The sequence below is a fragment of the Tachysurus fulvidraco genome, chromosome 10 (assembly GCF_022655615.1).
Source record: "Tachysurus fulvidraco isolate hzauxx_2018 chromosome 10, HZAU_PFXX_2.0, whole genome shotgun sequence".
Taxonomy (NCBI): domain Eukaryota; kingdom Metazoa; phylum Chordata; class Actinopteri; order Siluriformes; family Bagridae; genus Tachysurus; species Tachysurus fulvidraco.
This window is the reverse complement of record NC_062527.1, coordinates 17,243,735-17,266,434: the sequence shown is the minus strand read 5'-3', so window position 1 is coordinate 17,266,434 and position 22,700 is coordinate 17,243,735. Positions and strand designations below refer to the sequence as shown.

Below are 22,700 nucleotides of genomic sequence, written 5' to 3'. Positions count from 1 at the left end.
AGAGAGAGAGAGAGAGAGAGAGAGAGAGAGAGGTGGGTTGGGAACTCTTTAAAACTAAAGGTCAGTGTTGAAATGCTTCGTGTTGCCATGTCATTGCCTTACACACTTTTGTGGTGCTAAATACAGGTGTGGAGGTGGAAAGGAGACAAAGTAGACACACAGACAGCGCAAACAGCACCACACATGAGACGGAAAGAATACGAACACGAGCAAGGCCGAAGAGAATAAAGTAATAAATAACAAATAGAAAATTGGCCCTTCTGATCAGAAACCAGAAGGAAATAGAAACGGGTAAAAAAATAAATGTTTCTTCAAATAGAGAATTTTTGGGGAAGTCTTATAGCTGATTGTTTACTATAGAATCATTCGAAAGAGTTTTCACTCAATCTTTGTTAGTGATGCTCAGGATTTAAATATGTTTTTCGAATGTTAGGAAAACGAATAGATAGATAGATAGATAGATAGATAGATAGATAGATAGATAGATAGATAGATAGATAGATAGATAGATAGATAGATAGATGGATGGATGGATGGATGGATGGATGGATGGATGGATGGATGGATAGATAGATAGATAGATAGATAGATAGATAGATAGATAGATAGATAGATAGATAGATAGATAGATAGATAGATAGATAGATAGATAGATAGATAGATAGATAGATTCCTCATGACAGTAGAAGTCATAATTAAAGTGTCTGTAAGTTTGAGTCACTTCAGTCAGAGTGAGATGAACTTTCTCTTAATTAAATACAAAACATGGCAAGATTTTGTAACTCAACTTCTAGAAAATGAAGAACAATAAACAAATGAGGTGTGTAAACCTTTTTTTTTACGTTAAGATTTGTTCACTTTTTGGATCATTTAGTACTGTTTGGCCAAAGTTTGGAAACAACCCAGGACTGAGTGTTAACTTTCAGTGCTGGTCCCAAGCCTGGACTAAATCAGGAAGGGTATCTGTAGTAAAACCTGTGCTAAAATCAAATACACAGATTAACAACATACAAATTAAATAGATAACATGCTCTTGGAGCATTGGTGGGTCAAGTGGTTAAAGCTCTGGGTCATGGATTGGGGTTGCAGCCCCAGCACTTTCAAGCTGCCACTCTTGAGCCGTTGAGCAAGGAACTTAACCCTCACTCCTCTAGTAGTGTTGTATTATGTCTGACCCTGCGTGCTAACACCAAGCTCCAACCTTGGAATATGCAAAGAAAGAATTTCACTGTGCTGTAATGTATATGTGACAAAATAAAAAGGCTTCTTCTTCTTTAAACCAATACAGATCTGACTTGAAGGTGCTCTTTTCTTTTTCGCATAACTCAACAGGTGGTTGATGTTTGTGACGGTGTTCCAGTGGATTTCTCCCAGCCTTGATCTTTCACACACAATGTGAGGGAAGTAGTGGCTAAGTGCTTAAGCTGCTGAGCTGCAGATTTAATCTCAGCATTGCCAAGCTGCCATGGATGGGCCCTTGAGCAAGACCCTTAAACTTCAACTTTATCTGAACGAGAAAATGCAAAATGCTTGTCTGTTGCCCGTGGACCGAGTACAGCATCATGTCTGTTGCTTTCATCAATGCCAGGGAAGTTGGAGCTGGAGTCTGCTGTACTCTAACTCTGTGCCTTTTGATGCAGCTGAAATATATTTCTCAGAACTGCCTGACCTTCTGTGTCACAATGTGCCAGTGCTTGCTTTATTTTGCACTTGTGCAAATATGATTTCAGTTTATCATTTTCTTTAGAAATATCCCACTCTCACTAGCCAAGTCTGAGCACTCTTTGTGCACAGGGCATCATATCGCTTTCAGTGACAAAAAAAAAAAAAAGATTCATGTAAAAACATCTCAGGTTCATGCTCTTCATTCAAGGAACATAGTGGTAATGCCATTAAGTGGTTGTGAGGTAGTGGAATTAGGGTCGGGGTTACAATTCCTACCTCCCAGTTGTGTGTGTGTGTATGGAGTTTGCATGTTCTCCCCTTGCTTACAGGGTTTCCTTTAAGGTACTCCGGTTTCCTAATCCAGTCCAAAGACTCATTTTGTTGTCTGATTGGTGTATCTAAATTGTCTGCATTGTAATTGAGGGTGTGTATGCATGATTATGTCCCATGATTTGTTGGTACCCCATCTATTGGAGTACTTACCTGGTTCCCTGAGTCCCTGTGGTTAGACTCCAGGTTCCTTACAACCCTGTGTCAAATAAGTGCTATAGAAAATAGAAGAAGAAGATGATGAAGAAGAAAAATGTCAAGGTTTAGGACCTGTCCACATCCTGTCTGAACCGAATGCTGATACAGATATCAGAAGCCCTAAATAGATGCAGATAAAATCATTGTGATACAGCCCTCGAGCTCTGGTCAGCAAGTACTGTAGTGGTAGCAACTCCTGAGCTTGATCCTGAGCTTGGTACTGTTGAGGAAGATTTGATTAAATGCCTCACTGGTAGGCACAGGCACAATTTACTGTACTGCTGCACAACAGGACCCAACAGTCCTTTTGAAATATGAGTGAGGAAGAGGCTCAAGTTTTTATAAACATGATTCAAACACAGAGACTGAAGAAAGGAAAACATTGTCAGTTGTTGGCTATATTACAATGTCTGATCATCTCCTGATCAGAATAACCTTTACTTTTACTTTTAGTAATCATTTACTTTTACATTTAAATTTCCAGCATTTGGCAGAAGCCCTTAATCAGAGTGATTTACATTATCTTATTTTTTATACAACTGAGCAATTGAGGGTTAAGGGCCTTGCTCAGGGGCCCAACAGTGGCAGCTTGGTGGACCTCACAACCTTCAGATTGGTAACCCAACACCTTAACCACTAGTTTACCACACGCACATGTAGTCATGCACATAGAAGGTCATTCATTCATTTTCTACCACTTATCCGAACTACCTCGGGTCACGGGGAGCCTGTGCCTATCTCAGGCGTCATCGGGCATCAAGGCAGGATACACCCTGAAGGGAGTGCCAATCCATCGAGGAGCACACACACACACACTCTCATTCACTCACGCAATTCAGAACTTCATGAACAACTCAAATTTTCATCAGAGGTCACAGTCCTGTTATAGTTACTCGCAGTATAGCTACTTGTTAAACATAGTCTGTTTCCCCAAGTTCACTAGTAGCCTCTGATCTCCTCAAAACACAACTATGGGAATATTGCACCTAGTTATTTGACTCCCTACAAGGCAATTATGCCCCTTGCACTCAATGACCAGGGCAAAAAAGATACTAAAGATGAATGGTGAAGATGATGATGAAGGTGTCCATGATTGATGTAATGGTGAATGAAGTGTTTAGAGAGGTGTGAGCTAGTTAAAAGTTTTCAGAAGGAATTTAAAACAGAGAAGTGTTTGAGCTGGGATTGATCCAGAGAAAAGCGCTCTAGAGGGAGACAGATATTTAAGGGATAAGGGAATAGAAACATTAAGGAAAAAGAAACGTGTAAGCTGTGCTTGATGTAGGTGAAAAGATCAGATTTAGCTAAGATCATTCCGTACTTCATTCGCGATAATAATAAAAGACAGATCCTGAATCTAAAGAATGTGAGTGCATTTGAAGGGGGTGAGAATACAAATACAGAGAAGATCTGTCAGAAGGGTGAGACTCGATGACGCAACCCTCATGAAGCGGGAGCCTGCTGGACATACAGAGGAAAAATGTGGAGAGATAAAAAACAGAGTGATGTCCTTGAGTGAGAGGCATTTATGAATTATTCACCAGAATTTGCTGTACATCAGCTGGTATCGACTTCTTAATCCCCTCTAAACCCTGCACTATGCTCTCACAACTCAAACGCATTTGGAAAGTGTGTGTGGTGTTATGGACGTGTAGTACGCGCGCGCGCGTGTGTGTGTGTGTGTGTGTGTGTGTGTGTGTGTGTGTGTGTGTGTGTGTGTGTGTGTGTGTGTGTGTGTTTGTGTGTGTGTATGAGAGCAAGCGGTTGATTGTTAGTGTATGTTAATGTGCCGTGACAGAGAGCTGTGAGTGATGTACTGTACTGTATGCGAGCACTAAAGTCATGCGAGTGCACAAGGAGATGAGAAGGAGTCAAATGGAAAAAGAAAGCAAGTTCTAGAGTATAGAACACAAACCATCACACCGACACACAGACAGAATGATGAGGTCGCGTGAGAGATGGGATATGTTAGACATTTTAATTCCAGCCTGTCTGATTGACACTCATGCTTTCTTCTGAAAGTGTTTCAGAGCGGTTGGTGTCTCATGGTGGCTCCTCTGGGAGCAGGTACGAGAGGAGAGCCGTGTTTCTCCAGTCACTCCACTAAATCATTTCCTTCTGCGCATCCTCCGCCGCTGACTGAGAAGAGCCCTGATGAAACTCGGCCTCCGCTCCGTTATTACCTTTAGCTGCGACTCAATTCTCGGCAGCTTGTTCGTCTTCTGGAGACGTTTTTATTTTCAGAATGGAAAATAGTCTACGTGAAACAAAAAAAACCTCATCCTAGTCGCATGCTACTCCATCATTTACAGCTGACGGGTAAAGTAATTGTAAAGTAATAAATACAGCACGGAAGGATTATTTATATGACAAATGCAATTGTATATACGGTAGGTTTATTTTCACAATTCCAACAATTTTCTAGTAGCTTGTGGAAATAAATATTAAATATTGTAAATATGATGTAGACTCCTTGTACTCTGTTTTCTTTTCCCCTCAGGACACAATCAAGTACCAGGTTCTGGTTAATGTTTCACCAAACCGAGATATGTTTCAATCGTCTCAGTGATGACAGCTAAAGAATCAGCTTCATTATAAAGGCATCACTGTCTCCACTGTTAAATCCAACATGGATGAAATGCTCAAATAAATACTGTACTGTAGCTGATTGGTTGTTTAGTTTTTAACAGTTCCTATAATAATAATAATAATAATAATAATAATAATAATAATAATAATAATAATAATATGTGAAGTCATGAACAAAAAATTTACATCACAAGAACTCTGATCGTCATGGAGGCGACGGATAGAAATGCAAACTAGGCAGCAAAACAGTGAAACTATAAAAAAGAATCAGGGAAGGCAAAGAAATAAACAATACACATGAACAGAAGCATGACACTGAATTATTAGAACTGTGGGAACACTAGAACTTATACAGGGTGATTGTCAGGGTGAAGCGGGACACTAGGAAGGTGATGGTGTGGTAGGGACATGCAGTAGCTCAGTGGCTATAATGTTGGAGTAGTGAGCAGAAGGCTGTATATTCAAGTCCCATTACCACCTAGCTGTCAATGTTGGACCCTTGAGAAAGGCCCTAAACCTTCAGCTGCTCAGTTGTGTATATAATAAGTGATAAGTCTGGATAAGAGCATCTGCCAAATGCTGTGAACATACCTGGCAAGGAAACATGCATGGGGTGATAGTAGTTTGGCATAACTATGTTGGTTCTATCAGCACAGGAGCTGTGTATTTAACACAGCACAGATAAGACTTGTAATTTTGTGTGAGGGAACAGTCAGTATGGGAAAGTCTTCTCAACAGAAAGCTTTTTCTCATCAATGTCTCTGGTACCAAGCTTCATTTTTATATGGTGTTGCTTCAATAATGAGAAGAGCGAGAGTGGCATATGTAAGAACCCAACTCCTGAAGCTACTATGAGAGGATATAAGAGGAACTAACTTCTCTGACCTTCACTGACATTCCATAACAACTATACAAGGATAAAATTACAGCATGGTAAGGAATTAAAAACGATCCTTTCTGGCAAATTCCTGCGACACGCCAGCCGTCCGCCGATTAACCGACTCCGTCCATTTTGCTTTATTAACATTCAACATTGTATCTTTAATAACTCTCAGCTCGCTGATATAATAGACACAGTCCTGAGGCTGAAAAGTCCATTTCCTTCTTATTTCTCTTACTTATGTTCTTATTCCTCTTTTCTTCCGAACACTTCCAGTTTCCGTTCAGCGAACCCTGTGCAGTGTCTGTCAGACAATAGCTCCCGTGGCTCGCTTCTGTCATCGTCATTAAGCGCTGTGTTGTGTCATAACCCACGTTTCTTACAATTCGACTTAAAGTAGTTAATGCTTTTGTGAAAGGAGTTTTAGTGTAACTGGTTATTTTTTCTCTCTCTCTCAGTTTTCTCTCACTTGTTTTTCTCTGTGCCTTAATTACCTTCAGCTGAATGGGTTCAGGAGCTCAGTTAAGTAGCTTTTTGGCATGGCTTCCCCAACACTGATCACGTCTTATCAGTCATCACCCTTTGCTTGCAGGAAGAAGCACTCTCTAATTAGTTTGAAGTTGAGCTGTGTAAGATGATACCAGATGTATTAGGGCAACTGCAAAGAAGAGATACCAAATAACTCCAAGCACAGGCGAGACTTAAAGGGATAGTTTAGCTAAACAGAATCTGTAACACTGCTTTCGCACCCTGAAAGCAGCAAGAATATTTTGCATTTGATGCCTGAATCGTCACACAGAGTCTTCAGAGTGCATCTCAGTGGAATAGCGTTTGCACATGAACGGTTCTATAAAATAGCATTAAATCGACAAATCGAATCAGACGTACATTTCAATTGCGTTTTAATATTTCGTTACGATTTAATTGCTGCTATAAAATATTAAGTACAGGATGTAAATAAAATAATGGATAGAATTATACAAGTTCCACACGAGACTAACATTTTTTATTGAAGGATCGTAATTAGGCTGTAAATAAGAGGCATATTAAAGGCAAGGGAAAATTAATTAAGCTAAATGTATTCATTTATCTTGTTCATCCACTTTATGTGCTTTTCAGGATGCAGGAGTTTATCCTAGGAACGCTGGGTGTAAGGCAGAAATACAGCCTGAATGCAGCGTAGTGCAACACGCATCCCTGGGGTTGTAGATCTGTGGTTCTGTGGGTTTTTCTTTTGGTCTTTCTTGATGTTGACTTGTAGCTGTAGTCATAAATGATATTTTTCTTCAGCACTAGTCTAGTGCAGAACCTAAACTAAGCAGACATATAACCCGTCCTGGTCGGTTAATGGTAATTCGTTCTAATACCGTAAATGTGTACAAATTTAATTTCTTCACTTCATTTGTAATCTAGCAGTTTCACACTTGATTGCAGTTTGTGCTCTGCTCGACACAGCTGGTTACGTGTGATACAGATGATAGGAAATGAATTGATGCTGAAAACTATGCAGTAAACTCTGTTTGGGTGTGTTGTTAAGAAATCAACAGAGCTGCCGGAGCCTAATCTTGAAATCCCACATTTGGCTCGAGGAGACAGGGCTGCTTTGGTATTCTCTCTTTCTCTCTCTCTTTCTCTCTCTCTCTCATTCTCTCTCTCTCTTACCCCCAAGAGAACACCCCTCCTCCTCCTCCCATCTTCCTGGCCCTGAGCTTAACGGCCTGTTCCCATCTCTCTGCAGCATGTCTTCAGCCCCCCACCCTTCACAAACGAGTGTAGGGTTGCATTCCGGCACCTGTCAGAGGATAAAACCATGTGGCGCAAGGGAGCTTTCAGCACCAGGCATAAGAAGTCAAGGACTCCTTAACTGGAGCCTGAGACCAAGAAAGACTTCTCACGCTTGACACTGAGAGAGAGAGGGATAGACACGCCGAGACCAAAAAGAGCAACAAATGAAGAGAACCTTGACATGGAGGTGACCCATCTGAAGAGAAAAAAACGAGGAGAGTGCCGAGAAAGACGGAGCGATAGATCTGATGTCATACTGAATTAATGCTAAAAGAAGGTGAGAGCTGATAGAGAGGGGCAAAGCACAAACAAATGTGATGGATTGAAAAGAAAGGCAGATAAAAAAGGGAGATAATAAAGGCCGATATCCACGCGCTCCTATCTCAGACAGATCGAGAAAGCGATAGAGGCCCACAGGAAAGGAGGAGGGTGCAGTAGAAGAGAAGAAACAGATGAAATTAAACAGAGTGCGGGAAAAACACAAAAGAAGAAATGAATTTAGCGCCCCAGGCATGAGCATGAGTAAGCGTGAGAGAGGTAGATCGAGCGAGATGTAGCGAGAGATAGAGAGAGAAAGAAAGGGAGGAGGGAGGTGGAGGGATGACCAGGCTAGCGTGACGGTACGGCAGGTGTATTAAACATGCTGATGCCTTTAAAACAGACAACAGACCATAAATTACTGCGGCTTCTGTTATTAGTGCGGCACAGAAGCACTGGAGTATACAGACACTTCAGGTACCGGCCCTGTATCATACTAATGCAAGGAGAGTCGAGAGAGGGAGAGAAAGAGAGAAAGACAGGACAGACGAGAGAGAGAGAGAGAGAGAGAGAGAGAGAGAGAGAGAGAGAGAGAGAGAGAGAGAGAGAGAGAGAGAGAGAGAAGGAGAGAGCAGTAAAATGAGAGGTAAAACAAGTAATTAAAGTACCAAATGGAAAAAGTGGTTGAAATCATAGAGAGAAAATGGGAGTAATGAAATGATGTGATGGATGGAGTGAAGAAAACGCAAAAGAGAGAGAGAAGGATTAAGAGGAGTGATAAAGGGGTAATGAGGGGGACCGAATATGAGGCTGTGCAACCGGGAAGAGCTTGCTGCTCACCATTAAAAACACAGGCCCCATTAGACAGTAAACTACCCGTTTGTGTGAGAGCAGAGTCTGAACTATTGCACACGCACGGAAAAAGCAGCCAGAAGTATATATCTGCCTCTCACACAGATGGGGGGAGAGAGAGAGAGAGAGAGAGAGAGAGAGAGAGAGAGAGAGAGAGAGAGAGAGAGAGAGAGAGAGAGAGAGAGAGAACAAAAATACAGCATGGCTAAAAGTGCACATTCCATAGGCTTAGTGAGACACAAAGAAAACACTAAAGTTGGGTCAAACACAAACTCATGAGAAGAGAGAAAGAAAAAAAAAAACAACACACACACACAGACTTGAATAAAGAGGATAAGAGAGAATGAGACAGGCAGTGAGACGGACAGTGAGACAAAGAGAGGGGAAGACAGCGAGCCATGCGGCTGGCCGGTAATTAGATGGACGCCGAGCAGCAGAGACGGATGCAGGGACAACCAGAGCGATGGCAGTATCTGATGAGAGCTGGCTGCACACAGATGTAATGAAGTAATGATGTGCTGGAATGATGCACAGACCTATTCCGATACAACCACACACACACACACTCTGAAATCAGGTGTTCACGCACTAACGCACAGCTATTGCTGGAATATATGGAATGGAGGGAGACACACAACTGATAATTTACAATGCAATTATCTTAATGCACTAATATGACTATAAATACCACACAACCCCACAATAAAAAAAATCCTTGCTGTTATAGGAAAATAGTCAACAACAGTGTATGATGATGTGTCTCTGTCAGGTCTCTTTGTTATATTTGTATATTTGATATTACACATCCTGATCATGAAAACACTCAGAGAGGGTCAGAAAGGGTTGCAGTAAACAACAAATAAACAACAACAACAACAATATATGTGTAAATAAATACATATTTATAAATATAAACAAACACACAAAGCAGGGAAAATAAATAAATATAAATATTTTTTTAAATGAAGAAAGTAATAAATAAATAAACAAACAAACAAACAAACAAACAAACAAACAATAATATATAAATAAATATAAACAAACACATAAAGCGGGGAGCTTTCCTACAGTAAGTATTTATTTCAGTGTGTTATTTCTCTTATACGTCTCACTTACCATGATTATTTACATTTTCCATTTATTAAGCAAAAACAAATAACGTATTTCCTCAAGCGATCTACTTCAACAAGCTTTTATCACATCAGAACAGACATTCTCAGCAATTTCTCTTTATTTCTCTCTATAAGTAAATAAGACAAAAAAAACAACAACAACACAGAGCTGATAGGTTCCTCAGAAAAAGCAAAGCCCACCATGTGCCATGAATCAAAGTTAAACTACAGGTTGATGTTTAGGATATCTCTGGTTTAATAGATAGTGCTGATATTGGAGACTCCTTCCATAAATATGACATAAATGTTTCAGAAAAACTTGACCATATCACATCAGCTGTTACTACTGAACTGAGGATGTAATACAGTGCAGTGTAGTAATAGTATATAAAGCTGTGATTTAAATTACAGCCAGAATGATGTAATGATGTAAACAACAATATTGTGAGCAATCAGCTTTCAGGATTCAACACTATAGTGGTGTATCATAAATGCTGATGATTCCCTCTGAACTTTCTCAAATATATTCTTTAGATTTTGATTGGTGTCATTTGTTGGTTTCTTCCTTGCTGGTGTAGTTTTAAGTGGTGTAACATGTCATGCTACACAAACCATACATTTTTGCAGTTCTGTGGAATCAGTGCTGAACTATAGAGCTCATTGTTTTGGTTGAGTGATCCTTTTTTTTTGTTTTAAGGAGCGCTAAAATCACCACATCCACCACTAATCACCACATCACTACCACCAGCACCACCAACACCAATTCCACCACCACCACTACCATCACTAACACCCCCACCATATCCACCACTACAATACCACCACAACCAACAATAACTACCAAAACTGCCACCACCATGACTAGCACCAACACCACAACAACAAAAACAGCAACAAGGGTGATATCATGAGCTCTTTTCCATGCTGTCGATAGGGTATTATAAAGAAATGTAATTACAAAGCGTCTCTCGCATTTCCTCTCTCTCTCTCTCTCTCTCTCTCTCTCTCTCTCTCTCTCTCTCTCTCTCTCTCTCTCTCTCTCTCTCTCTATCTCACTATCTGCAGTGCAGTACTCAGCGATAGTTTTGCCTATCAGTGCACGCAGATCCATAAGCCATGGAAAGTGCTAGCACCAACCTAACAGTACGAGTGGTCCATATTCCCTTCCACTTACCAGAACAAATCTTCAATTAAAAAAATAGTAATATATGAATAAACAGCCAAGAGTCAAGTTTTACAAAAATAACCCCATAGGGTATGTGTTTTTGCCCAAATGGGATGACGGTAAATTGTATACAGTAGGCAATATAGTTTACAATGGGCTTTCTTACAGTATGCAAACAGGTACATTCGTCTAAATCTCAAGGTTGCCAGGAGGCGTTTGTCTGCCCTTTTTTGCCCCCAATGAATTTAGACGAATGCAGAACTAATTGAAGTAATTTTCTCATAACAGCCTGAATCAGCTGGTTCGTGGCTCAGCCTATTTACAGCCTGACCGTCCTGGATTCAGCTCATTCTATATATAATGCAGCAATTTGTAGACAAGGGCGTGAAGGTCACGTCTTGGGTAGCAAAACTGCATATTCGAGAGAAAAAATACCGATGAAATCCCAGGTTACGCTTGTTAGAAGCTGAAGTGGGGATTTAAATAGGCACGAGGTGCTTATGACATGGCTGTAGGTGGCGAGGGCCGGTCAGATTTGGTTGCGGTTTGAGAAAAGATTGAATCCTTTTCTCAAAATTCTGGAGAGTGATAATTATACACCGGCCAAGTGGCTACTGGTCAACACCTAGCATTAGGTCCATTATTGGTTGTTTTGTTGTAAATTCAGAAAGTAAGCGACTGCACGCTGCTAAACTGACAAATCAATTGACAAATCGAGTTCGCCCCATGAAAGTAATATGATTCATCAGCAAAAATTGACATCAGCAACATAAATGTTTAATAAGTATACGAGCACTGGCTGTTCTTAAATGCTTAACCGAGACTTACTATCTCCCCATTAACAGATTAAAAGCTTTAAAATGTCTGTCCTTCTCTTCTCTCCTCCTCCTCCTCTTCTCCAGCTCCATCTCATTCAGTCGCTCTCCTTCGCTAAGTGAGCATGAACAGAAAGGCAGAAAGCAGCTCCTGCAGGGACCCAGCAGGAAGGGGAGTCTTAAAACTAAACCTCTCCAGGGAGCAGATGAAGACAGAGAGAGAGAGAGAGAGAGAGAGAGAGAGAGAGAGAGAGAGAGAGAGAGAGAGAGAGAGAGAGAGAGAGAGAGAGAGAGAGAGAGAGGGGAGGGGCGGAACATAGTTCTTTTTTATATGACCTCTTTATTAAACGATAAAGCCGGCAGACCTGCCTCCTGAGTAGGGAAAGGAGACGCCTGGCAATTATAGAGAGATTGAAGAACAACAGAGGAGGAGAAAAGAGAGAGCAGATTGAGAAAACAAGAGGCCCGGAGAAAGAAAAAAAGAAAGACACACACAAAGAATATAAATTGGAGAGCGATTTTTTTTCCTGCTATCAAAAACAAAACCTAGATCTTTTTTTGTCCATCTCTTTCTGAGGGTGTGTAAAATTCCACCTAAGTGCTTCGCCACTTTCAAAGGCTAGTCGCCTAAAAACGTTCCTTTTCACCTTCAGCCCTAGGTGTGTTCGGTTCGACTCCGCTAACTTTGCACGGAGAGAAGATCAGGGTGGTAAAGAGAAGATGGAGGAGGGGAAGAGTAGTCGCTCAGTGAGAAAGGAGAGAGCCTGTAATCTCATCAGCCTTGTTGTGATTGAACACGGTGGGACAGAGAGAAATCTGATTAATAAATAAATGGGCTCTGTGTGGCTCCCATATGTCAGAGAGAGAGAGAGAGAGAGAGAGAGAGAAAGACTAAGAGAGAAAGAGAGAGAGAGAGGGAAACTCCGTTGTCGTTGCCCTCCTAAGAACTGATGCTTTGATTGGGCGTGATGCAATTACAACGCAGATACACCCTGAGGTATCGACAAACAGTGCTCTCATGACACACACACACAAACACACACACACAATGTCAAAGAGTTTCTCGAACTTGCTTAGGGTGCATATACTTTCGAATGAAGGTGTTCTGTAACAGAGGAAACCATCTGAGCTTGAGAAAATGATTTTATTTTTAGGATATAAAAATGAAACCCACACACAAATGTATACATGTGTACAATGTTACTCTAGAGTCATAGCCTTGACATTATACTAGCTCGGGGCGTGTGTGCATAAGCGTCAGAAAATCGAGTATATGCTTAGAATATAAAGCAACACCACACACATATTCTGTATACACACAGAAAGAAAACACAAACACTGTCAAAGTCAGACCGATCATTTCTTCCTTTATTTCAGATGGAACATTATTAATGATACACAGCAACAGTGATTTCATCCTTTAGTTTTTTTTTCTTAATACACTTGATAGGAAACAGGACACAGCGCAGAACCTGAATACGAAAAGGAGTGTGAAGGCTGAGAAATGACTTCCAGAGCCCATAAGGAACTCCCAGGCCGTGACTACTTGTGCTAATGTGACTAATTCTGAATTAGCACTGATTGCCAGCCGACACCGCTGCGTCGTCTGGATAAAGAGTCACGGCTCGGGGATCTGATCCGTTTGGGAAAGGAGGCCGTGTTTTGCGGCACCCATGACAGCTGAGAGTGACTGTGAACTAAAGCCAGCGTCGATGTTTAACCTTGGCAAACTTTTTTTTTTCTGGCTCTGTGTCAGGTTAAACTAGTCATCTTTGAAGAAGTGTCGAAGGAGCCGATCTCGGAGGAACATGAAAGAGCAACTTCAGCTGAAAACTGTACACCAGTGGGATGAGGGAGGAGTTAGAGTGAGGTGGAGAGGCAGTGTACAGTAGGGGTGTAGGGAGGATTTGGAGCAAGTCAACACGGGTATCGGATGCACATAGCAGCACTCGAGTCACCAGATCTATTCCTCCATCTATTTAGAGTTTCATCTTGAACATTAAAATACATTTCAGACCATGAAAATGTCCTGCAGAGATGTCGAGTGTTTGTAGAGCTAAGGATATGTGGTGATTTTCTGATTTTGAGGGAATTCAGGAGGATTATATATATATAAGGGGTTTAGAGTTTCTTTGGAAAAAAAAAAAAAAACTTTTCGGATCATTTTTCTTTTACAGGATCCAATAGATGCCGTCTCAACAAACACCTTAATAGTGTCCTTTCTAATAAAATGGTTTATTTGAACATAAAATGCCAGACAGGATTTTTTTGTGGTGTCTAGGTAGATATCTGACACAGTGAGGTTGTGACCAAAATTTTAAGTAACCACCAATTTAACTCGATATTGAGAGCGAGATTAATCAATCAGGTTTCTGTTTCTATAGTAACCGGGTTTTTTTTTCTACTCAGGGTTGCAGTGAAGTCACTGGAATGAATTGGGAATACATTTCTCTCTCTCTCACACACACACACACACACACACACACACACACACACACACACACACACACACACACACACACACACATTCACAAATACGGGTAATTAAGTGCGTTTTTTTTTTTATTTGTAGAAGGGATGAAACCAGTGAACCCAGAGAAAATGCACAAAAACATGGAGACACACACACACACACACACACACACACACACACACACACACACACACACACACACACATTCACAACTACGGGTAATTAAGAGCAGTTTTTTTGTTTGTAGAAGGGATGAAACCAGTGAACCCAGAGAAAATGCACAAAAACATGGACACACACACACACACACACACCGTAACCTGATGCTGAAGCCCTTAACTTCAGATATCCAACACTTGAACTGTAAGATTCAGAAGTAAACTGAACAGAGTTAGTAGCTACAATGGCTTCAGATGGAAAACAGGATTTACATCTGAATTTTTGACCATTCGGCTTTTTTTTTTTTTTCATGTGTAAGGTTTAATGTTTGCAATATCCAAGATTTAAACAGCATATTTAACAACAAGCACCAGCCTTTTGGCTTTGTCATATTTTTGGTCCAGCAGCTCACTTGAATCCTCTTTTTATTTTCTCATTTTTGTTTTTAATGTGATTATGGTTCTTTTATTATGGTTGTGAATTAAGAAATAAAGTAAACAAAAAAGACACAAGGATCTAAACGATCTACACGGCTCTCTGACGAGCAGCGTGTTTAGAGCAGAACGTGGAGAGAGTGTGTGTGCGGATGAGGACGTGGTTTAGCAGAGACCTTTGTCTGGATCAGAGCAGCATCTAAACTTCCAGAGCAGCATCTAAACAGAGCAGCGTCTAAAAAAAAAAAATTCTGAAAAAGCTGAAAACATTTTATGACGTGCCGTGAAAGGCCGTGTGCTGTAGCATACATCTCATCATCTGTACATCTGTCCGTGGTCTGCGGATGTGTGTGCACAGTCAACAGAGGAGCGCGAACACTAAGGTCCAGTGTCAACACAGATCCCAAAAGACAAACAACATAAAAAAGAAATTCAGTGCTGGGAAACAAAGCGCTAGTGTCATGCTGCTTTAAAGTCGTATACTAATGTAAAACTCAACGACCCACAAAAAACGGCGGGCGGAAAGCTGTGAGGCGTCAATTAGTACAGAATAAAGCTTTTGTGTTCTACGTGTGCTCGGCTTAAATGCGGCCTTTATCGGTGATGGTGATTTTGTGATTTTTTTCCTTTAGTGAATGTTGTTCATTAGGAAAACATTAGCGGTGTTAATTATGGTCGTGTAATTGGGGTTGTAGTGTGGGGTGGAACTGAGAGCGATACAGTCCACTGAACACATAGCACTGCTGCAGGACAAAGCCAGAGAGAGAGAGAGAGAGAGAGAGAGAGAGAGAGAGAGAGAGAGAGAGAGAGAGAGAAAATCCAGGCGCAGATGGAAATGTTTGAAAGAATGTATGAGAGAAGGATAAAAGAAAGAAGTAAAATGGTGTGTAAAAGCTGGAGTGTTTAAACGAGGTGTAGCGTGTGTGAGATGCAGAGACACACATAACCTGCTATTAGTATTAGTGAAGTAGTCAGATACTCCGCTTTCATTTGCAGAACACAGCCTTGACTAGCAAAAGCTTGTTTCAACCCTGCTGATGCTCTCTTTCTCTCTCTTTCTCTCTCTCTCTCTCTCTCTCTCTCTCTCTCCTCTCTCTCTCTCTCTCTCTCAGGACGACTTTTCCTCAGTCTTTCATCCTCGTACAATCTTTCCGACTCTGAGAACTCCTAATCCTCTCACAAGCTTTCTGCCTCTCCTCTGTTTATACCCTATATCTTTTCTCTCGCTCACTCTCTCTTTTTCTTCTTCACCTTTTCCCTCCTCTCGCTTTCTCTCTCTCTCTTTCTCTCTCTCTCTTTCTCTCTCTCTCTCGGAGATTGTTCTTAATCTCTTCCACTCCCCACAGTATTGGTATCCGTCTCACTCACACCAGCTTATACAGGCACTCTCTTTCTCTCTCTGCCTGTTTTTCAGTCTATACCCGTCTCTTTCTCTTCTTATCTATCAGTTTTTCTATCTGTATCTCTCGGCCTAGCTGTCTATTTCTCTGTGTTTGTTTGTCTGTCTCTCTCTGTCACTCTCTTGATCTTTCTATCAACCCGAACCATTGATCTCTCTCTCTCTCTCTCTCTCTCTCTCTCTCTGGATATTAATGCTCGACATTATCACATTAAAGCAGGATGTGTTTACACTCTATAGTAATGGCTCACACTCACATCAACACAAAAAGGTATAAAAAAAAAATAAAAATTCAGCCTACAATCACCTCTCTGCCTCAGTGCCTCCGATATCCTGCTCTCTGCAGTCATTTAACGCATGGCTTGTTTGTTTGTTTCAGTAAAAAAAAAAAAAAACACCGACGTATTACTGTAAGGCAGGGACATCGCTGGCGCTGCTTCTTGTCTTTCTGCCATTCTGTGATCTTTGCTCAGCGACAGCAATTAAAAAATTACACAAAGCCATCACAGGAGCCGAGCGTCATCTGGACACACACGCAGTCTTCCCGCCGCAAACGTGCGTGTTCTTAATTAAGGCGTCTGATTGGACAAGCGCTGCCTGCGTCAGGAGCGATCTCCACATCTCCGTCCGAATATCAAATTCAAATTCAATTTAAGAGGTAAATTAAGTTGCTGCAAAAAAATACATGGGTAATAAATAGATTCCGGGGTTTAGATCACATCAAGTCTCTGGACCTTCCGCAAATATCCTTTTAATACCAGAGGCATGGACAGACTTTCATTAATAATATCGGGTCATTTTCTTTTATTTCAACAAATAGCCACATTTTTCATTGTACACAGACTGAAATATATCAACAACATCACTGTAGATGATTCTGGGGATTTTTTTTTTTTAGTTTTATACAATATCGACGTGTAAAGAATATAAGCCCAAATAAATTCTGAACAATCACTCGATATATTAATATATTTTAGAATATATTTCTGCAATACATAGAGATAAAGCCCGATTATTTGATTATTTTTTAACATACCAATTATTTATAAAGTGATTCATTGAATTTATTTCTTTATTATAAGGTTTGGGGAAACAGTAAATACTGAATGAAAAGAATGATTGTAAATAAGTAATTTTAGGTTGCTACATGAACAAGATCTGCTCGAGTCACGTTTATTTAAAAAAAACTGATTTTACTTTTAGACGTTTCTGTAAAGTGGAGCGTTTCTGTTTCTGCTCGTCTCAACGCTGTTGTCTAATAGTTTTGCATCAAGGCTGAGCAAAATGAAGATGCATCTGTTTTCTGTACTGTTTACCCTAAACAGCAGGTTGCAGGGAGCCTGGAGCTTATCTCAGGGGACTTGGGGCACAAGGTGGGGAGACACACCGAAGAGGCTACAATCACACACATGTTCACACACTACGGACAATTTAAAGATGCTAAGCAGCCTTCAAGGCATGTCTTTGGACTGGGAAAGGAAACAGGAGTACACAGAGGAAACAGACACACACACACACACACACACACACACACACACACACACACACACACACACACACACACACACACACACACACACACACACATGCATACACCCCTCCCCCCACACATACACGCATATGTTCATTTACATATATGCACACATGCAGTACATACACACACCCACACACATACATACACACACATACGTTCGTTCACATACACATATCAACACACACATACACATATTCATTCACATACACACAACACATGCATACACATACACACACACACACACACACACACACACACACACACACACACACACAACATTGAAGGGAATCAAACCCACAACTCCAGAGACAACATTGCAAATCACTATCCCACTGTCCCCCCCGAGATGATGATGATGATGATGATGATGATGATGATGATGATGATGATGATTTTTCACAAAAGAAATCTTTAGCTGTTCCTGAGATATTGCAACAACTAACTGCACTGTTACTGTTTAAGTAGCAAGTAAACAACTAAATGTTTCCATTTTTTTCATTTGTTAAATCATTTATTTTGTGTGAAGTTGCTTATACATATATAAATATATATATACATGTCTGATTGACCATTTCAGGAACTGTTTTATTGTAGGTTTAGATATAACCCAGCCCTGATCTGGTGAATAATAATAATAATAATAATAATAATAATAATAATAATAATAATAATAATAATATGTGAAGTCATGAACAAAAAATTTACATCACAAGAGCTCTGTCTCTTTCTTCTTTTCTGTCATGTATAAGACTGTGGTTCTGGATCAAAGAATGTATGTTAATTAATCTCCACAATGGCCTTTTGCAGAGCCTTGATAGTTTTGCAGCCTTTTTTCTTTTTTCTTCATCTCTAGACGAACAGAAATTGCTGAATCATGACAGAAATGATTACTTGCCCAATAATATTAACTTGTCTCTATGTCCTGTAGCACTTTCTTTCTCTTTTTTTAAACACAGAAGTAATGTAGAAGTGTGATGTGTTTATTCACCTTAACTCCTAAACGCCATTATTTTTTTTTTTCGCTGACAATTTAATTTGTCACTTAAATCGAATTCAATATTTAAAAAAAAAAAGAAAAGAAAAAGAAAAAAAGACAAGCCACGAGGGCCGGCTGACCTTCGGCCGTGAGGCTGAACAGCGGTTCGATCGACGGTCTGCTTATTCCATTCACACTACATAATAGACCAATTTGGGGAGGTCATTGTTCAGACGTGTATGTGGTGTAATGTGAGGCGCTTCCTCTGAAAAGCATCAAGAACATTGAGACCCGGCAGAAGCTTCACCTCTTCACCATCGCTTTTAGATCCACGTGAACTAGCACAATAGAAGGGGTGAGAACAAAACGGGGGTTTTTAATAACTCTTCCATGTTAAAGCCCCTCAGGAAGAGAAGGAAAGATGCTCTGGTGTGTGTCAGACACAAGACAGGAGGAATGAAAAGAGAGAGAGAGAGAGAGAGAGAGAGAGAGAGAGAGAGAGAGAGAGAGAGAGAGAGATAAACATTAATGTCAGCGATAGATTTAGATGACAAAAAGAACTGGAGATGTTTGACTGTATGTTTGTGCTGGAGGGTCTCTCTTCTCTTCTCCTCTCTTTTTGTCAACTCTCCTCTTCTATCTCTCTTTTTTTCATCCACACTCTATCAAAAGCAATTCTTCTCCCCTGCAACGCACAACAAGATAAACAGTTTGCGTTAGAACCCATTATCTCTGGCTGCCAAATAACTTCCACCTGCAGGTTCCAAACCCAGCCTGGACACCAACACTGCTGTACACTCACTTCTTCATCCCTGCTGTTATTTATTTATTTACTTATTTATTTATTTATTTATTTATTGATTCGTTTGTTTGTTTGTTTATTTCTTTGTTTATTTGTTTTATTTTTTACACCCTTATTTATTAACTTAGAACTTTATTATTAGTCATACTGTTCCAATATGTGTATGTGTGTGCGTGTGTGTTTTATTATTTATGCCCCTGGTTAGAGTCCACAGTCTGGTGCTGACTCAAAAAATTAAAACACAGCACAGATAGAGCAATAAAGAAAAAGCGCTTGCATCTGCACTGGTGGAGGGTCAACGCCGCACGTGTGTGTGTGTGTGTGTGTGTGTGTGTGTGTGTGTGTGTGTGTGTGTGTGTGTGTGTGTGTGTGTGTGTGTGTGTGTGTGTGTGTGTGTGTGAACCTGGAGCTTCACTTAAGACAAGGAGTCGATTCTCTAACAATACATATCTACTTGCATTAATCCGTCACCGCGATTACGTTTCTATGCTTGTTGTCATGGCAACCAAGTAAAAGTAAACAAACCTGAGGAAAATTTGTCTTTCAATTTTTGGAGTAAGTCAATTTATCCAGGCTTAGCTACTTTGTATATTTTATTGAATCAAATTTACACTGATTAAGAATAGATAATGGGTGTATTTGTCTGGGATTTTTTTTTTCTTCCTTCTATTTAATTTATTTTATCCGTCAGTGTAAATAATATCTTCTCACATAAAATCAGTTAAATGCTGGTGTGGTGAATGAGCAAGAAATATAAAAAAAAATCCTTTATCCATAATCCGGTGTTCTGCTAGCTTCATGTAGTGTTTACAAGCTAATACTCTCAGAGTAACAACAGCTTATTTAACACCTCTTTCATTTATTCAGTAACTACCAATTCTATTCTTCAATCCATTTTTGTTTAGCACCACCTCATTGGAACCAGAAATATACTCATTATCATAATTCTGCTTAGATTTAGCTAGCTGTTCATGTTTAGCTAACCTTTTAAAATGGCAAGACTCTTACTGTACAACACTAGCTAGCAGGATTAAAAGCAAAATGAGTTAATGAGCTAGCTAGCAAACAGTTTCTTGACTGAAAAATCTGGCACATACTTTCACTATAACCCAAAATTACATTAGCATAATTATATTTGGAATTAGCTGTTATGTTTACTATTATGCTGTCAAACAACCGTCACTTGTGATGCTAGCTAGCTTATTTAATAGCCCATCAAGGCTAATTAGCTAGCTTTAAAGATTTTTTTAAATTTAAATAGTTACTGAGAAAAATAACATTAGCTATATATCATGGTGCTCTTAGCTAATGATAACCTTCATTTGGTAATTTGTTATATGTAAAATTCCTTTTTTTTTTTTTGTTAGCTTAAGTAATATCAGTATTAGGCTAACTGTCAAGTTTTAGTGAATAGTTTCCTAAGTGTTTTTATTAACAGCATTTTCCACTGGTTTAAGTCCGGCAAGAGACGTGAAGTAATGCTAATCATGACGGACTACGTGTTACAACATTTACTAATACTGTAGATAACCAGGTTTAGCCAAGAGTATTAATTTGAATTAATTCAAATAATTGTAATATGGCATGGAAGTGGGATTAAAACCGTATTAAAACCGCAAGTAGGACTATCACAATCACCACACCAGCAGAGCTGCTTCACTGAAATAAATTAGATGCAGTGCGGCAACTTGCAAGTGGACACATATTGTATGAGTTTTTTTCTGATGTTGACAAAAGTGCAAACATACTGTACACACACACACACACACACACACACACACACACACACACACACACACACACACACACACACACACACACACTCACACACACACATAAATGCAGACACAAACACACAAGGTTATAAAAGCTTCAGTAATGAGAAAATGCACAAGATGTCTAAATGCAAAGAAAAAAAACAAGCTGTGCATTCATACGTAGCCGTGTCATTGGACAAAAGCAATACAGCAATTCCCAAACAGCGGTGCAAGTTGACTGACGGTTAGCCAACATCAGCATAGCAAAGGAGAATTACACAACAGATACATCACATTACTGATTCACTGATTCACTCGATGACAGTCAGGCTTTTAAATATATTCCATTCAATTCAGTCCAATGAGTCATGAATCATGAATCGTGATTCCTAATTTTTCAAACATTTTCCAAACAATTGGCACAGAATCAGATTCAGAGAGCGACTCCCTGGGGACAAGCTGCGATCAGCGAGCTACACACAGCCCTCTCAGCGAGAAAGAGAAGCAGAGCAAAAGGAAAGGACAGTAGTGGATAGGAGAGGACTTTCCTGTCCTCTGTCCTCTTCTTCACGTTGCATCTCATTTCATCTTGCATTCTCTCCATCCCTCAGTATAAAGTCTTTGAGTCTTTAGAGTGGGTGTGAGTGATTATTTTAAGGAGGGTGTGTGCAGATGTAAGTGGGTATTTATATGTAAGTGTATATATGAGTATGAATGAAGTTGGTTTCTACCCCCAGCTGAGGGTAGCGAGCAGCAGCAGAAGAAGAAGAAGATAAAGGGAGGCTGAAAGGGACGAGGCCTGGCCTTGAACTCTGCCTGTCTCCGAACCCAAATCGGTCACGGTCGCTTTCTCTGGGAACGGAGGGATGACGTTGAACTCGTCCACTGGATCTATCTCATCTTCAGGCTCGTTCTTTTCTTCCTCACTCTCCTCCACCTGACACCAAAAAGAGAATGAAAACAACAAATAAATGACTGTCTTGATAGAAAAAGAGACATTGACGAGGGAAAAGGGGCGTCGGGGATGACATGAATGAAGCAACCTGTCCGACACCAACCTGTGTGATGTGAGGGAGCCTGAAGACAGACAGATAGAGAGAAAAAGAGAGAGAGAGAGAGAAAGAAAGAGTGTTACAGAGACAGGGATTAAGAAGTAGCGATAACAGGGGAGAGTGAGAGAGTGACAGATGGGCATGAATAAATTAATACTAATAAAGTCTGATTGATGCACTGCCTCCCGCAAACACCTCTGACTAATCCTTTCACGGAGCGAGCGGCAGCGAAAGAGACGAACACGTGAAGAAGAATGGGAAAGATGGAGCGAGAGGGAGATCAAGAAAAGACAGAGAGACTTCTGGTGAAAAAGGGAGGTAGAAGTGACAGTGGAAAAGGAATTGAATCCTTTTTGTCTGGAAGCCCAGATTATATCTAAGCCCCTGCACTCTGTGTGTGCGTGCACATGCTCACACACACACACAAACACACTGAGGATGTACACGTGGTCCAGTGTGTAAACA

General features: G+C 40.3%; 1 protein-coding gene and 1 long non-coding RNA gene across 3 annotated transcripts in view; one reads left to right on the top strand and one right to left on the bottom strand.

Moving 5' to 3' along the window:
- LOC125145723 lies at window positions 1–19,135 on the top strand. Its single transcript, XR_007144164.1, has 2 exons — window positions 1–32; window positions 19,089–19,135. It is a non-coding gene; the product is annotated as an uncharacterized LOC125145723 (long non-coding RNA).
- Window positions 19,136–21,282: 2,147 nt separating this feature from the next.
- The window catches only part of gfra3 (GDNF family receptor alpha 3), a 48,097-nt gene continuing 46,679 nt past the window's right edge, over window positions 21,283–22,700 (bottom strand). For both annotated transcript variants that reach the window (XM_027165240.2, XM_027165241.2), the window contains one exon: window positions 21,283–22,120. In XM_027165240.2, the coding sequence (XP_027021041.1) occupies window positions 21,911–22,120 (210 nt within the window). In that variant the 3' untranslated portion in view covers window positions 21,283–21,910. The remainder of the gene's footprint in view (window positions 22,121–22,700) is intronic.